Source organism: Arvicanthis niloticus, chromosome 4 (assembly GCF_011762505.2).
Source record: "Arvicanthis niloticus isolate mArvNil1 chromosome 4, mArvNil1.pat.X, whole genome shotgun sequence".
Taxonomy (NCBI): Eukaryota; Metazoa; Chordata; class Mammalia; order Rodentia; family Muridae; genus Arvicanthis; species Arvicanthis niloticus.
The window spans coordinates 15,595,898-15,613,380 of record NC_047661.1 but is presented as its reverse complement, the minus strand read 5'-3'; the positions used below and the strand labels follow the sequence as shown (position 1 = coordinate 15,613,380).

At 43.5% G+C, this 17,483-nt stretch overlaps 1 protein-coding gene across 2 annotated transcripts in view; it reads right to left on the bottom strand.

Moving 5' to 3' along the window:
* Positions 1–446: 446 nt before the first annotated feature.
* Positions 447–17,483, bottom strand: part of Lrrc31 (leucine rich repeat containing 31) — a 31,004-nt gene continuing 13,967 nt past the window's right edge. For both annotated transcript variants that reach the window (XM_076932223.1, XM_034499910.2), the window contains 5 exons: positions 17,209–17,376; positions 15,912–16,079; positions 10,424–10,591; positions 4,752–4,919; positions 447–2,093 (listed from right to left, as the gene is read on the bottom strand). In XM_076932223.1, coding sequence (XP_076788338.1) covers positions 1,747–2,093; positions 4,752–4,919; positions 10,424–10,591; positions 15,912–16,079; positions 17,209–17,376 — 1,019 coding nt within the window. In that variant the 3' untranslated portion in view covers positions 447–1,746. The remainder of the gene's footprint in view (positions 2,094–4,751; positions 4,920–10,423; positions 10,592–15,911; positions 16,080–17,208; positions 17,377–17,483) is intronic.

The window sequence follows — 17,483 nt, the reverse complement described above, 5'->3', positions numbered from 1 at the left end:
TGACACTGGTCTTCACTGATGATGCTGTGGCATTGGTTTGCATTGCCTTCATTGCTGATCATTATTTGTTGTGACTTCATAAGAAAAATGCATCAAAAAACTTCTCATGATATTCCAGTGGCTTCTTGCTACTTCTGTGGACTTGGGCCTTGTGCTTTCTTCTGATAGAACTGCTGTTGCTGATTTGTGAATGGTGTTTGGTCAATCTACCACTGCTAGTTCATGGAAACTGAACTGCTGATATCCTGACAACACAGATTGGAATCACCCCCAAACAACAATTTCTAAACAGGTCCACATCCCCTTTTTCCCTAGTAACCTTTCTTTCTACTACCTCTGTTGGGTGATAGGCTACAAGGGAGTGTGCCCTTCCCCCAGGATATCACAATAGACCAAGCAATAGTAAGACCTGAGATGCATTGCATTACCAGCCTTGGTGCCTTGGAGCCTGCTACCTGAGCTAAGAAGAATGGACTGCCTGCTGAGCTAGCCTTGCCACCTTCAGGACTGCTATCTCCTTGCCCAGCCCCTGGGCTGAACTGAGAAGAGACTGGGGGGGGGGGGGGGAGGCTTATCCTTTATATGTGAAAGCAAATTATTAAACTTCGGGCCTTGATCAGAATACTTTGTCTTGGCCCCACGTTTCTCTCGCCCTCCTTCCCGTTCATTCCCAGGCTTTGTCTCAGGAGAACTCGGTAACTATAGCTGCAGGCGGCTACAAGGGAGGTTAATATATTTAAGAACAATTATTAAAGTAGGTTTTGAAAAATCTAAGCTTACATATAAAGAAACAAGGCAGAAAATCTCAGAACAATAAATAAATCAGAAACATTACCACAATATGAACATTTCTAGTGGGCTTCCTAAATGGAAGTAGATTAATTATTCACCTAAAATAAATGAAACTTCTGCTCTAAAATGTCATCTTTGTCTTGTAAGATAGAAACTAAAGATATACTCACATTTTATTACCATTATTTTGTTTGTATACGTATATGTGTGCATATGTACAGATGTATATGTGTATAATAGGTATGTATACAGGCATATATATGTTCAAATGTGTGTGCTTATACAGGTGTGTTTGTATATGTATGTGTGTGCATCTGTGTTTGTGTGTGTAAAGCAGAGAGAAACTTCTGGTATTATTCCTCTAGAGCTCTATCCAGCTGGTTTTTGGGGCGTGGTCTCTCACTAGGCCTGGAACTCAGCTTCTGACAGATGAGCTAGCCTGGGAGCCTCAGGGACCTGCCTGTCTCTGCCTCTACAGCACTGTGACTACAAGCACCCATCACTCCTCACTTTTTATATGTGCTACTTAGATCAGGTTCTCATGCTTACACGGCAAGCACTTTCTAAACTGAGCTATCTTTTCAGCTCCTTATTTGATTATTATATACCAGTGATTCTCAAATTTCCTAATGCAGTGACCTTTTAACACAAGTTCCTCATGTGGTGAACCCCTCAACCATAAAATTATTTTGATGCTACTTCATACCTATAATTCTGCTACTGTTGTGAATCATGATGTATGTATTTGATATGCAGGAGTGTGTGATATGTGACCCCTGTGAAAGGGTCACTTGACCTCCAAACAGGTAGAGACCCTAAGTGGAGAACCATTGTTATATACATATGATTACAAAAATCTTACAACACAAAAGCTACTAAGCAGCTACAGGCTGAGCATAGCTGATGCCGGGATTTGTTCACATTCTTCTCCTCCTTTTAGGAGTTGTCCGTTGCTTACAAAGCAGCAGCGCACTGAAACCCACCATGGTCAAATCGAATGTCTCTTCTGTGGTCCTGGGTAATGCAGTCCAGTTCTTTTTCTTGGGGGGCTGGGATGACCCATCTTCTCATCCCTATCTCGGTGATCACAGGAAGTTGGGTCACAGCACAGAGTAAGTGCCTAAACCATTGCCCACAATCTTGGGAGCTTGAGGGTCGAAGGCTAATGTCTAGTTCAGTTAGCTCTTTAAGAAAGCAGAGGTTTTGGCAGAAGATGGCCCATCCTGCATCACAAATACGGTCATTGTAGCTCAGGTCAATCCTCTGCAGCGTGGCTAAATGTCCCGTCTGTATGACCGAGGCTGGAAAACAAAATCAGTCCAAGATATAAGGATACTGTCTTCCTTGACTGTTCCCTTTCCAGCACCACACCACTTCTGAAGTTATTAACAATTAATAATACCTTTCTTTTAACCAGCTGTTTTATTTGAGGAATCAGAAAGTATTTCAGTAAGAAAATTTACCGCTGTGCATCCCATACACAGCACGAAAATAGATACCCCCAGTCTCTCTTTTGTAAACCTCAACTGGAAGAATTTCATTTTTGTATTAGCTCAAGTTCTTTGCTCCACTGGAGTCCCAGCTCCCCTGCAGACTTTTTCCTCATTAGTGCACAGAGTGATGACTTACTGGCTTTGATTAAGGACCATTGGTGCACAGCATTAAATTTGCAAGTTTAATGCTGGCTATTGATCCAACAATTATCCAACAGAGTACTTTCATTTTGGAGGTGCTGGGAATTGAGTCTAGTGTCTCATACATACACTCTATCACTGAGCTGTATCACCATCCCTAACAGTAAATTCAGTGTATAAAATATACAGCGTAATTTCCAGTTCACATTTGAGACTTCTACTACACGAGATAATTTCCTCTTTGGAGAGCCTTTATCATACTTCAGCCTTGGAGAAGATGACGGCATCTGCTGGAGGAAGTAGACAAGATACTCAAGGCAAAAGGCACCTGCCTCCCTCTTCAGCTGAACCCAAAAAAGGATTAAGGAGAAGAGATACGTGATACGGGATCTCAGAACAAAGGATCTCTTCGCCTAGCCTACAGATGAATAATTTGTGAAGTACCCCTTTGACAGTCCTCTGCTGATGGCCACCATGTTGTATCCTCCACCCATACTCTTTCATTTCATTGTGAGGCTGATCTTACAGAAGGAAACCCTTCTTAGCATCCTGGTCTATCTTCTAGTGACTCCAACCAATCACCTTTCTCTATCTTGGTCAGTTCGTCTCAAGGAATACTCATGGCTCTAGAAATCTGGCAGCTGGTGGCAGAGACGTGATGGGGATTATTAAAGCTATATGGGGGGCATCGTGCTTCACCATGGTTTCCAGATGGGAAGTGGACACTGCTATTGTAATCTGAAGGGATATTGGGCTAAGGTACATTGCTTGGACTCTGACAGCTTAAATTATTCTTTATTTAATTGTCTTTCCATACTTCTAAATTGTCCTGGGGAAAGTGTGAGGTTTGTGCTACAGCATCCCTTAAAGCCTTCCATGTCATTTTTTTTTTTTACATAGAAAGAATGAACTTCTAGTTAAAGCCTTCAGCAAGCTAATATCTGTAATAATTGATACTCGTATTTCAATTATGATGACATCTGCTTTTTCTTCATCTCTAATTTGAGTCAGGGTTTCTTTGCATAGCCCTAGCTCTCCTGGAACTCACTCTGTAGACCAGGCTGGCCTTGAACCATCTGCCTCTGCCTCCCAAGTGCTGGGACTAAAGGCATGTGTGACTACTGCCCACCATGTTTTTTTTTTTTTTTTTCCTTATTTTATGTACTTGATTTTTAAAGATATATTTTTATTTTTATATGCATGTGTGTATATGTCTATGTGGGTTTATGCACACCTAATTGTAGGTGCCCACTGAACCTATGAGTTTCCTAGTGTGGGAGCTGGGTCCTCTGCAAGAGTATTATGTGTTCTTAGTTGCTGAGACATCTCTCCAGTCTACTGTAATTAATTCTTTGTATTACTAACTTATTTTGAGATGCTAGGGCTTGAACCCAGGGCCTATGCATGACAGGAAAGCACTGTACCACTGAGATGCAGCCTCGGACTCTCATGCTGGTGGTTGGTCTGGTACTGCTATGAATTAAAATGCTGAATACTGATTCCCAAGATCCTCACACACACCAAATGATGCTTTGTAAACCTTGCTCCCCAATTTAAAGCTGTTAGTTAAATAAGTGTCTACAGCCAATTACTGAGAATAGAAGTAGGCAGAGTTTCCTTTACCAGGCTGGGGGTCTTGCAGGTAGGGATCACAAGGAGGAAGGAAGAGGAGACGGAGAAAGAGAAAGGAGGAAGGAGGAAGACAGAGAGAACAGAAGGTCTCCACTAGCCATGATGGACCAGGAGCACATGTCTAAAGTGCAGTGGACCCTGAGGACACGCTGATGGAACAGAAATAAACCAGGAAGACACAGACAAGTACTTGGGGAGCCCAGCTGGGGAAGTACGAAGTCTAGCACTAAAAAAGTAGATTAGGAGTAATTCCCCCAGTATTTCTGCTAAAGCTAAATAAATAAATCATAGTCTGGAGCTCATTCATTTGGAAGGTAACGAGGATAGAAACAATCCAATTACTTTATGCCCTCACTCCTTTCTCATTTAAATAAACACATTTGGGGGTCAATTTATAGGAAAAATGAACAGTGCAAGTACGAGGTAGCTAGTGTGCAAGCTGTTAGTGGGAGTACCACCACAAATGATGGCCTCTGTGTGCATGGCTGAAGCAGCCATCATCCCCCCTCATCATCCTCAGAAACACTGTCCCAGAAACACCCTCCTCTGCCATTTGGCTTCAAAATTACACTATCTGGTTTAACCAGATCTCTCCTAAGCTGATGAGGAGGGAAAAGAAGCTGCGTCAGCCCCAGGTCTACCACTTCATTCATGCTTTGTGCCAAGACTACCCTGGGAGGGGTTAATACAAACCCAGGAGAACCATATCCTCTGTCACCAGGGAGCAGCTGCTCAGCCTCAGCACTCGAAGCGACCTTGACAAAGTTAGTGTTTGTTGAAGCAGCTCCAGGTTCCCACCAACACACTTATTCCAGGACAGGTTGAGGATCTCCAGGGCAGGAAGGTACATGGAGGCTTCCGCTAAAATTGTAAAGATAAGAGCATCAGTAACTTGGATCCCATGAGAGGCCCTAAGGTTTGTATCTGTGCAAAGAGCTGGGACAATATAGTACTAGACCCAGGGCTGAAAAGGTTGTACTCAGGACACTACTGGCAACGTTAGGAAGCCAGACTTTAAATGGTACTGTCCATTAGCTGGGATTTCTTTTATTTCCTTTGTACTTGTGGAGAAAGTAGTCAAGGTACTTGGAAAGCCGGTCAGATTCCTAAGGTATGACTTGATTGGCACCTATGCCAATGTGTGGTCCCAGTTGAAATTCAGAGATGGGGCCGAGCTTCTCTGTAACTCAAGAACACCAAGCTATATTTGTGCTTATTTTGTACAATTAACCAGGCATGGTATTGTGGATTGAATGAAAACTGGCTCATATATTCAAGAGTTTGGTTCCCAGTTGGTGGAACTGATGGAAGAGTTAAGAGGTGTGGCCTTTTTGGCAGACCTGTGTCACTAGGGGTGGGCTTTGAGATTTCAAAAGTCTCAAGTCTTGCTCTCTCTGCCTGCTGATCAGATGTAAGGTCTCAGTTACTACCCCAGCACCACGCCTGCCTGCTGCTGCCACCATGCTCCTTGTCATGATGGGCACTGACTCATCCTCTAACTGTAAGCAAGCCCCGAATTAAATGCTTTCTTTTATAAATTGCCTTGGTCATGGTGTCTCTTCACAGCAATAGGAAAGTTCCTAAGGCACAGGGGAAGAACTAACATATTCTGCATAGAGTTTTTAAATGCTAATTAATTCTCAGTTGGCTCCTAGGTTAAAATTAATCATAAGAACTTATTCCCAAGCACAGTAAGCATTTTAATTGTTCTGCTTTTTAAAAATGAAGAATAATAAAATGAAGAATTTTTTCAATGAAGAATAATTTTAAAATGAATAATAATTTCAAGGAGAAATCTTGGCCACTTGTGGCACAGAGGTCTATAATAAAGAGGAATCAAATTTTCTATTTTTCCTATTAAAAGGATGTAGAATGTATATCAAGTTGATTGGTGCAATTATGTCAATGATGTGATTTGTGTAATAGTGTCCTTATTCTTTACTGATTGTACAGCTAGGAGTAGAAGGAGCTGCCTCTCAAGAGCAATTTTCCCGATTAGGAGGTATATTTATAAAACAGCATATTGTTCCCAAACTTAGTGTATTCTGTAATTTTTCCAAATGAACATTGAGTATAAAATGTTTCATTTTGTGTGTTTACCTAATTGCTTGATGAATTAAGGACTCCTTTGAGAAGCCTACTTATCTATTTACTTAGTAATAACCAAATGCAGAGAATGCCTAGTGCCTTAGGTAGGGACATTACACAACCATACAAATAAGTGCATGAATTAGATCTTATTCTTGACACAGGTACTTTCTATACAGCCCAGGCTGGCCCCAGTCATTTGGTTTGGTTTTCCTGCCCCTGCCTCCTGGGTGTTGGGATTCCAAGCAGGCACCACACACTTTGCCTTAATTATAAATGTTGGCAAAGGTTACGAGGAGGCTCCTAATTTAGGTAGCCACTGTGTTCAAAAGCAACAGTTACACAGACCTGAAGGTTGTGGGAACTACCAGGAAAGCACAGAGGCTGAATGTCAGGCATTCCAGAGATGAGACTCAGAGGGAAGGCTCAGAAAGCATGTGTCCACATTGGAGAGGTGTTTCGGTCCGAGCTGCCCCACATTTGGGGGCCAAAATGTCGGGGACCACTCTATCAGTGTTGGAACCTGCACTGCCAAAAGCCTTGGGGGCTAAATTGTTAAGAGCCTGCACTGCCCCACGATGCTCCAGTCCGCAGGTCGGGGTTCAGCAAGAGAGAGAGAGGACAAACTCAAAGAATGGAGACCAGACAGAGTGATTCAATCACGTTTATTCTTTAGTCTCTCTTTCTAGTCCAAGTCCCTAGTTCCAAGTCCAAGTGTCTAGTTCCTGGTTCTCTTTCCAAGTCTCGAGTATCTAATTCTCTTCCAAGTGCCTAGACTCAAGTGCCTACTATTTAATAGTAATTTCTTCTGTCTGCCTCTCGCCTTTTATATGTCTCACTTCTAAGCCACGTCTTTAAGTCACACCTTTAAGTCACACCCTTAGGTCCTGTCTCTAAATCTGATCTCTAAGTCACACCCTTAAGTCACACACTTTTTTGCTTTTTTTTTTTTTTTTTTTTTTTTTTGGTTTTTTGAGACAAGGTTTTTCTGTGTAGCCCTGGCTGTCCTGGAACTCACTCTGCCTCGAACTCATAAATCCGCCTGCCTCTGCCTCCCAAGTTCTGGGATTAAAGGCATGCCCCACCACTGCCTGGCTAAGTCACACACCTTTAAGTCTCACACACCCAAGGGAAAAATCCTGGGTATCTAAAACAAGATGTTATCAGAGTGTGCTCAGCTGTTGTAGGCTATTGTAATCAAGTCTCTTATCAGGGTACATGGTTCAAGATGGCTGCAAGGATGAGAGCTGCCTTCTGTTGGCTCCCTACAGAGAGAGATGCTGGTGCATTGGCTCCATTCAGCAACATAGGTTCCACGTGAGACACTACAGGAAGTACACTGCCCATTTGTAAACTGACAAAACCCCGTTTGTTTTGAGTGAAATTTATAGACTTTGCAGTAATATTAACAACTAACGTTTGTTGAGCTGTTATGAGCCAGGAAGCTTCTCAGAACGGTCTATGTGGTAAAGCCACTTAGTGCGATAACTTGTGGAACTGGGTTGCCGGACTTTTTCTATTTTACAGATGAGGAAGTAAAAACGCTGACATCTTGGAGACCTATGGTCACATGGGTCACAAGAACCAGAGCCAGATGTGATTCAAGAGATCTGATTGCAGGTGCGCTATAGTCAGGGGATGAACAAAACAGCCCCACACTGAGTAATTGTAATGAGCTTGAAGGCATTCACAGACTCTCTCAAGCACATTGCTAGATGCTATAGGCTCCATGCTAAAAACATCAAGTCTGAAAGGTTTGTAGCCTAGAAGACAGGATGCTGGGACAGAGCATGAAGTAGTACACGGCAAAGACCAAGTGGGTGTGGGCAGGAAGCGGGCAAGAGCTCTCTAAATGTAGACTTCTTAGAATTTGGAGTAACCACTTATTCCTACTAATAGGATACATTTGTTTCATTAATCGTAGCCCTGTCTGGCTCATGGTACAATTTTAAAGGAAGTTTTACTGCATAATAAATATATGAGGTGTCAAAAGCTGGGCTGTTTTCACCATTATCCAAGAGTCACCATGGGAACCTACCTCTGGTGTGCCTATCAGAGTGTTTCCAGAGAGGGTTAACTGAAGAAGGAAGATGCTCCCTGTGGTGGGCAGCCTTATGCCATTGGATGGGGTCCTGGAGCAAACCGAGCACCGGCACCCATCTCTCTGTTAGTGTGGCCACACCTTTGGCACTATATCTCACACTGTGCACAAAATAAACAGTTCTTTCCTTAAACTACTTTTGTTTGGCATTTTGACAGAACTCTGAGGAAAGGAACTAACTCACACCAAAATCCAACAGTCTGGTCACATGTACAATTATAAAAGGAGTATATTAGGTTTCTTTTGGGTTTTTCCATTTTAAAATTTTATCTGGAGAACAACTTGTAATTTCTTCAGGGGTTGATGCCAAAGAACACAAGTCCTGTTGGGATTTTTGTTGTTGTTGTTGTTTTGTATTTCTGTGTCTAATCTTGAATCAAAATAATACCATAAAGACATTAATAATTCCACAGTTTTTGAGACCGGTAATATTTCATCAAGAGCCAAGATTAGTCGGCCAGATTTCTGTTGCTGTGACAAAATGCCTCTGAAGGCCGGGCATGGCGGTGCCTGCCTACAGTGCCATCACACAAGAGAATCAGCTGAAGAGTGAATAGTTTGAGTTACAAAGTGTGACCTTGTGTCAACGGCAAGACAAAACAATGGAAAACAAGGCGGTGACACAGACAGTCTTGCTGAGTGTGTGGTGGGGCAGAGTGACTCACTTCCTATCAGCCAAGAATAGGAAGGAGAGGAAAAGCACAATGAACTTAGTATGAGGTACAGCTGTCAGAAGCTTGATCCGGGATACCTTCCTCTGCAGGGCCACACCTCCTACAGATCCCACCACTACCAATGAAGTGCCCACTCAGCTCCTAGTCTATCATGGCTGATGCATGCTTAAAGTAAGAGTCCTCAGAAGCCAGCCACCTCGGGATACCACTTCAGTAAAATGTGGGGAGACGTGGCCTATTGAAATTAAAACTGAGTTAGCACAGCAAGTCTGAGACTGTTACTCTAGAAAGGTCCATGGCTGACCAGAAAGGCTGGCCTGGCCCCTAGATGCTACCCAGAGAGCCTGGGGTTAGGAAGCACTTTCACAGATCCCTAACTAACAAGAACAGCTTATTGTGCCTAATCTGTTTGTATTAATAATATAAATGATGACATCTACTAGTTTTCCTTCTTCTGTGAGTCTGGAATTCTCAAATGTTCTAGGGAGGGGATATTTGTGTGACTGGATCTCAATGAAACCCTGGGCTTGCAAGTTCAGGTGAGCTTCACTAGGAAAATACTTCACACACACGAGTCACAGCTCACTGCTGGAGTAGTTAGATGTACCTGTGCAACTCCGTTGAGAGAGAACTTTTGGGAGAGTGCTCTCGGTTTCCTTGGGGCTTTGCCTCAAAAATGTTTTCCTTTCCTGATCTTATTTTCCCTTATTCCTGATTATATTTCCCTATAAATAAATAAATAAATAAATAAATAAATAAATAAATAAATCATTGCTATGAGTACTCAGGTGCTGAGACTTGAGTCTTCCTCTGAATCAGTGAAACTGGAATGACGCTGTGGACCCCAGTACTGAGTGCACAAAGTGCCAGTTTACCTGCGTGGTTCATTTAGGGAAATTCTACAATGTCCCGTCACCACTAAGCATCGCCCTCCACTTGCCAGCCACGATGGGTAGAACAGCTAGATCTGGTAGACCTGATATAGGCTAGGATAGATGCATGATCCTTAGGGTTCCTAAGAGAGCATTAAGTCCTGTGGGGACTGACTGCTGGATGGTCAGCTAAGTGCAGACATGAATAACACATTTTCCCAGCAGACTCCCAGCAACCTCAGTTCATGTTCCCTCTCGACAAAATTACAAGTTACCAGACATAGACTTCTAGAGTTGGCTTCATATAAAGGAGAATGCTATTCAAAGCTTAGGATGCAGCTAGGTAAGAGTACAGCAATGGCAGGAGGACAAGTTCAAAGTCACTGTCAGTTAAATAGCAAGTTCGAGGCCAGCCCGGGCTATATATGAGACCCTGTCTCAATTAAATACTAAAAGTAAAATAAATGCCAGTGTCATTCATGACTTTAAGGTCACTTTTAAGAGGATATATTTCCTTGGAAAACAAACTAACAAAATCTCAATTAGTCTTTAGTAACTTTTCTGCACCTTAGTCTTGGGATGATTGGTGTTACTGCACAGTTTCTGCTGGGAGCTGGGAAGCTCTCTTACCAAAGGCGGTGAAAGTCTTACGTTGTAAAGCACAACTGTTAATCATCAAAGACTTCAGTGCTGGTAAAAACCGGAGCCTGCTGAGTAGGTTTTCTGAGGAGCCACCCATGTCTCTGTTGGATGACAAATCCAGGTCTTCCAGGTTGGAGAGTAAAGGAATAATCTGAGCTGTTGAAATATCAACCGGGACAGGTATGAGGCACCATTTCACAGTCGTGAGAGCGTCTGGCTCCCACAGGCTTCCTGACCTGGCGTCTACCAAACTCATTGTATGACATTACCCTCCCTGGAAACTTGCATGTAGACCATACCGCTACCAAATCAGCTTTTCTCCAGGATCTTCCCCAGACTTCTCTATTCCCAAGCCTCTCCGTAGACTAGAAGGCAAAAGCAAAGGAAGTGTATAAACTGGACCTGACGTTCTGAGCCTGTAATCCCAGTTACTTGGGACACTGAGGAAGGAAGGTTGATCATTCAAGACCTACCTAATCAGCATAGTGAGAACTTATATCAAAATAAAAAGCAAACAAGAGGACTAGGTACAGAGCCCAACTCTTTGGCTACTTTAGGGTTCTTATTTCTACCACCCCACCCTATCACTATCCCTTCAACTTCAGTACTAGGTAAGATAGAAACAAGGCTAGTGGGGAAAGGGGACCTCAATATTGTTAGACTTCTTCCTGATGATTAAGGGTGTCGAGTTTCTCGGAACAATTTCGATCTTTGTCATCAGAATAGCTCCAACCAGCAACAGCAGTAGGAGAAGCAGCAGCCATAGTCCCTCTCGGGACTCTAGCATTTTTATACATTCTCAGGAGTTCCCAGAATTCCAAGTATTATATACTTGAAAAAACTATGTGCAGCTGATAAAATCATGCCCCTGCCAGAGCACAAGGCAAATCATAGTCTATTGCTAGGGATAGTCTAAAGCAGCCCCCATACCCAATACCTGGTATTAAAACAAAAATACATTCCTATAACATTTCTATGTTTTTAAAGAAATCAAAATGCTCACCACAAAGCCTGGTGGTAGAGTGTTTGCAAGCATGAATAGGCCCTAGGTTTAAACTCCAGGACCACAAAAGCCATATGGCCAATAACAAACCCTGGCCACATACAGGCCAATAACAAACCCTGTATGGTTTTTGCAGTAGCTGGCTACTCTGAACCTTAGTTTTCTTTTCTTTTCCATTTATTTCTTTAATTGGATATTTTATTTATCTATGTTTCAGATGGTATCCCCTTTCCCCATACCCCCCTGAGAAACCCCTTATCCACCCCCCCTCCTGCTACTTCTATGAGGATGTGCCCCTACCCATCTACCCACTCCTCCCTCCCCACCCTTGAATTCATCCACACTGGGGCATCCAGCCTTCATGGGACAAAGGATCTCCTCTCCTACCAATGCCTGACAAGGCCATCCTCCCCTACATATACAGCTGGGGCCATAGGTCCCTCCAAGCATGTTCCCAGGCTGGCGGTTTAGACCCTGGGAGCTCTGGTTGGTTTGTATTGTCACTCTTCCAATGGAACCTCAAGCCTCTTCAACCCCTTCAGTCTCTCTCTACCTCCTCCATTGGGGACCCCATGATCAGTCCAATGGTTAGCTTTGAGCATCTGCCTCTGGCAGAGCCTCTCCAGAGACAGGTATATCAGGCTCCAGTCAGCATGCAGTTCCTTCCTGGCATCCACAACCGTGCCTGCGAATGGTGACTGCACAAGGGCTGGATCCCCAGATAGTCAAAGAATAAAAAGGCTGAGAAAGAAATTAGAAAAAATGACACCCTTCACATAAGTCATAAATAATATAAAATACCTTGGTGTGAATCTAACCAAGCAAGTGAAAGATCTGTATGACAAGAACTTCAAGTCTCTGAAGAAAGAAATCGAAGAAGATCTCAGAAGATGGAAAGATCTCCCATGCTCATGGATTGGCAGGATTAATATAGTAAAAATGGCCATCTTGCCAAACTCAATCTACAGATTCAATGTAATCCCCATTAAAATCCCAACTCAATTCTTCACAAATTCTAGAAAGAGTAACTCACAAATTCATTGTGAATAACAAAGAACCCAGGATAGCGAAAACTATTCTCAACAATAAAAGATCTTCAGGCAGAATCACCATCCCTGACCTCAAGCTGTACTACAGAGCAATAGTGATAAAAACTGCATGGTACAGAGACAGGCAGGAAGATCAATGGAATAGAATTGAAGACCCAGAAATGAACCCACACACCTATGATCATTTGATCTTTGACAAAGGAGCTAAAACTGTCCAGTGGGAAAAGGACAGCACTTTCAACAAATGGTGCTGGATCAACTGGAGGTCAGCATGTAGAAGAATGCAAATCAATCCATTCTTATCCCCTTGTACAAAGCTCGACTCCAAGTGGATAAAGGACCTTCACATAAAACCAGATACACTGAAACTAAAAGAAGAGAAAGTGGGGGGAGAGCCTGGATCACACTGACACAGGGAAAAAGTTCCTGAACAGAACACCAATGGCTTATGCTCTAAGATCTGTAGCTGCCTGCGGCCACAAGTCAACAGGGTTCACCTGAAAGGGGGCTGGGAATGAAAGGGGACAGAGGGCGAGAAGAGATGAAGCCAAGACAAAGTTCTATGATCAAGGCTCCAAGCTTTAATGTTCAGCTCTCAATTTAAAGGGGAATTTAAAGGGGAAGGCCCAACCCAAAACCCCTCTGGGTTTCAGCTGGAGATGGGTGGGATAATCCATAATCCATTCTAGGTTGCCTTGAGATGTCTCAAGGCAAGCCCAGGGGCAGTTCTACTTCTGTGTTCTGTGCAGCTAAAGTGGGTAACTCCACCTAGATCCTATCACTTGTTCTGTTGTGTTGTGGTAAGCAAGGTCTCTCAGGCCTGTTCATGGCTGGGGGAAGGGTACAAAGATCAAGAATTGAATCTTAGTTTTCTTAATCATAAGATCAGCCGGGCAGTGGTGGCGCACGCCTTTAATCCCAGCACTTGGGAGGCAGAGGCAGGCAGATTTCTGAGTTCAAGGCCAGCCTGGTCTACAGAGTGAGTTCCAGGACAGCCAAGGCTAACAGAGAAGCCCTGTCTCGAAAAACCAAAAAAAAAAAAAAAAAATCACAAGATCACTGAAGACATAAAATGGCTTGTCCCTTGTAGCTTCCTTCATGGCTGGCACATATTAACATCTGACATTATTATTCTTTTCTCAGAATGTCTTGCCAGTAAGGCAAGTGAGACAAGCCATTGGTGATGGAGTCGGCCTGGTCTAGTTGCCATGAAGGGCATTATAGAATTTTCAGGTTAGGGTCTGTGGCTCCTGGGGTACTACATGCCTTTCAGTTGCTGACAAATGGAACATTCATTTGTCATTGTGCCTTGTGGTTCTCTATGTTCTAGAAGTCAACAAAGCATACAGAAATTTGACAGGGCAACTGGTCTTAGACATTAATCTTGGATAGCCTGGAAACATCACTGGATCATGGCTACGACTGCGTGAATCCTGGCAATTGTCATTATATTCTGCTCCTCATAAAGGTGTCAGAAGTCTGATTGCTCAGAATAGATGTGTCACACTCTCAGTCTTGCTGTGAGCCTCCCAACCTGTGCCTAGTCAAATATTCCTTTCTCACAAGCCATATCAGCTAACCTTGCCTGGTAAGCAACTACTAGCACTCGCAGGCAGCCCTAGTCTACTTTCTTCTACTTTCCTGCTTATAGGCCTCTCCCTAGCACTTACCATCATAGGAAACATTATCCCAGAAGCCCCGTGGAGCTAGCTTATATCTTGGAGCCCTCCAGGGTGGCCCAAGCCAAAGTAACCTCTCAGTCACTATCCTATCTGAAGTGGTCTGGACGAGACTATCCCTCAATGTCTCAGTGTGAACACTTGGTTCCCAGTTGGTGGTGTGGTCTGGGGAGGCTTGGGAGGTATGGCCTTATAAAAAGCATGGCAATAGAGGCAGGACTTGAGAGTTGAAGGACTCTATACCATTTCAATTGGCTCTCCCTCCTCATTCAGCTGTATATAATAAATGCACTGAGTTTCCAGGCTGCTGATGTGTCCTTATCAAAGCACACGGCCCACCTGATCTCAGCCCTTCCATACCTGTGTCTGTCATTTCTTCATCCCCCATCACCCAGTCACATCACCCATTCAGGTCCGAAGCATGCACATCACAGCAGCAGATCACTTCCACCAACACACACACACACACACACACACACACACACACACACACACACACACGCACACGCACTCTCTCATGTCTTAGACAAGACAAGAAGGGCTTGAAGGGCTTATCCGCGTGCTATGCAAACAGTCAACAGTGAAGCTCCTCTAACACGTTATAGTCCCATGAGAGTAACGACGTCATACTCGACATTCAGTGTTGTGGGTGTGCCATGGAGATCTAGTGGCCAAGTAACTCAGTAGTGTCCCCTCCGCCTGTGAGTAAAGGGTCAGGGATACTGCAGAGTGCTCTGTGGAAAATGAAAGGGGATCTTTTCCATTTTAAAGTTTCAAGAAATCCTTGAATTCTTTGCATTTTTTCCAGATTAAGGGACAAGAGCCTAAGAAGTATTTCAGCAGATTCAAAAGGTGATATTTAGACATGAATTTTTATATTACTATTTTTCTTCCCCAGGTTGTTTTAAAAAAAATCTATGCTATTCTTATTTTGCCATTCATATGCATTTTGAGCATGTCCTTACTTAGGGAACGTGCAGGTACTGACACTTGAGCGATGGGGTGATTCAGGATCAGACCTTCTACCTTGGAAGTGGCCCTCTATCTGAACAGAGAGAAAGCAAAGGCCCAAAGACTACAGCATGCCTGGCATGTCTGAGGACAGCGAGGCCAGTGTGGAGTTCCATGAGATGAGGGGTGGGGAGCAAAGGCAGAGACAGAGAGACAGGAAGGTATCTGGGCTCTTGTAACAGCTGAGGCACGGGATGTCAGGTCCCCAAACTAGGGCAGCAGAGACTTGAATGGTAAGTCCTGTTGAATATGTTGAAGATTCATTCAGTATGGCCACATATGGGGAGGAAGAGTAATTTCTGATCTTTCTGCTATGGGAAATTGCATTTATATATTACAGGTAATAACCACAGACCCATGTCAATGATAAGAACATCACTGCTGTTATTTAAAGTCATAAGTGTCCATTTTGTACCCATCTCTGTCTCCTTTTCAGTAACGGCTCTTGTCTCTGAGTGTCTTGGCTTCACGTTGTCATCTAAAAGCATCGTTTTGGATTTCTCTCTACATATTTGTATGTAACTGAGGCTGCCGCACTAAGATACTTGTTTCTAAAAAGCAAGAGAAGTTTAAAGTTTTCCCCTTCAAGTACTAAATCCTGGACTCCTCAACATTTGCTGGGTACCCAGTACACACACAAAACTCTGATGACCTGATCAGTGAATTTAAACATCCACCGCCAGCCTCTAATTTCCCAGGCATATCCACGGATTCTGCTCCACAGGGTCACTTACTCAGTGACGTCACATCTCCTGCTGTCAGTGAGCACTGGTGGAGGTCTAGGACTTCCAGACGCTCCAGTAAAGCCAGCTGAGCAGGCACATCCTCAAAGCCTCCACCCAGTTCCTTGTTGCAGGAGAGATCCAGAATCCTCAGCACATCCAACGATGCAAAAGCACCATCTACAAAGCAGGTCCCAACTCAGGTCCTGAAATTCGTATTGTGAGTCGGTGGGAAAGCGTGCTCAAGAAGGGAGGGGAGCAGGGTAGGAGGGGAGGCGAGTGAGCATGCTGTCCTGGCAAAGCCAAGGAGGGGGGTAAACGCAGAGCCCCTACCTACCTCACAAGCTCTCTCTCTAAGATACCAATTGGCTGCTCCTAGCTCTTGTCTATGAGGATGCTTGACTAGGCTGCCAACTACTACTGAGAAGTGACCTTAGATTTACTCAGGCTGCCAGTAAGAAGGACTCTATAGGTTCTGAAGTCACAGGGAAAACAGTGTCGTTCCCCGTAAGAAGCAGCTCTACATGGAGACAGACTCTTCACCCTAGGTGTCTCTGGAGCTGCTATTGCTTTTAACCAATATCAACATCTTCCTAGCACTAAGCACAAATAACACTGGTATCTTCAACAGCAGTAGTAAACTTAACCAGTGTCCAGTCCATACCCTAGGTTTCCCAGCCTTTGTAGAGCTAGTCCATGCAGAAACTTGTCTGTTGTGTGGAATTGGTCCTAGAGCCTCACACAGTCGAAGCAAGGGAGGGTCCTCCCGCTGAGCTGACCCATCCTCTTCTCTCTTGCTACTTCTTTCTTAAATTGCTATATTTATTTATTCAATTCCATTAAGTTGCCTGTTTGGGCTTTGACTTTGCCGCCTTCCTTCCTCAGCCTTTACGATTTCAGGTCTACACTGCCTAGCCTGACCTAGGAGGCTTCTTTACTTTTCTTCTGTGCTTTTGTTTCTTTTTATAATAATGAAAGTATATGGTTACTGTGAAAGATTTTTTTTTTTAAATAATGAATAACCCTAGCATGCACTAAAACCCTGGGTTCAATTCCCAGCTCTGAAGCAAATACATAAATAAAGCAAAGAATATTCAAATGTATATGTTCTAATAGGTTTTAAATAACATATATGCTATATATTTATGCTGTATGATATATTTGAAAACACTTCACTTATTTCTATTGTGTGTCGGTGTATAAGTGGCTGTGTATGAGTGATACCCAGCGAGCCATCTTACCAACCCTGATATATGATACGTTTTACACTTAACATGCATGATCTTAAACTTAACTATTGTTAACTCACCCAATATTCTGATGCTCTTTTGGGATAATCCACAGGAATGCAACTTCAATACCTTCAGGCCTGATGTGCTTTTTAATCCTTGTGCTATGATGTCCAGACTGCTGCCGATATTTATGTTGTTGGAAAGGTCAAATACTTCAAGGCTCCGCAGCTTAGGTAGCAAGTGACCTGGAAGGGAATAAATCCAAACAGGAAGAGCATCCATAGAAGACAGGGGCAAGCAGGCGGCCTATGGCAGCTCTCCGTGCCCTGGGGACAGAGAGCATCCAGGAACG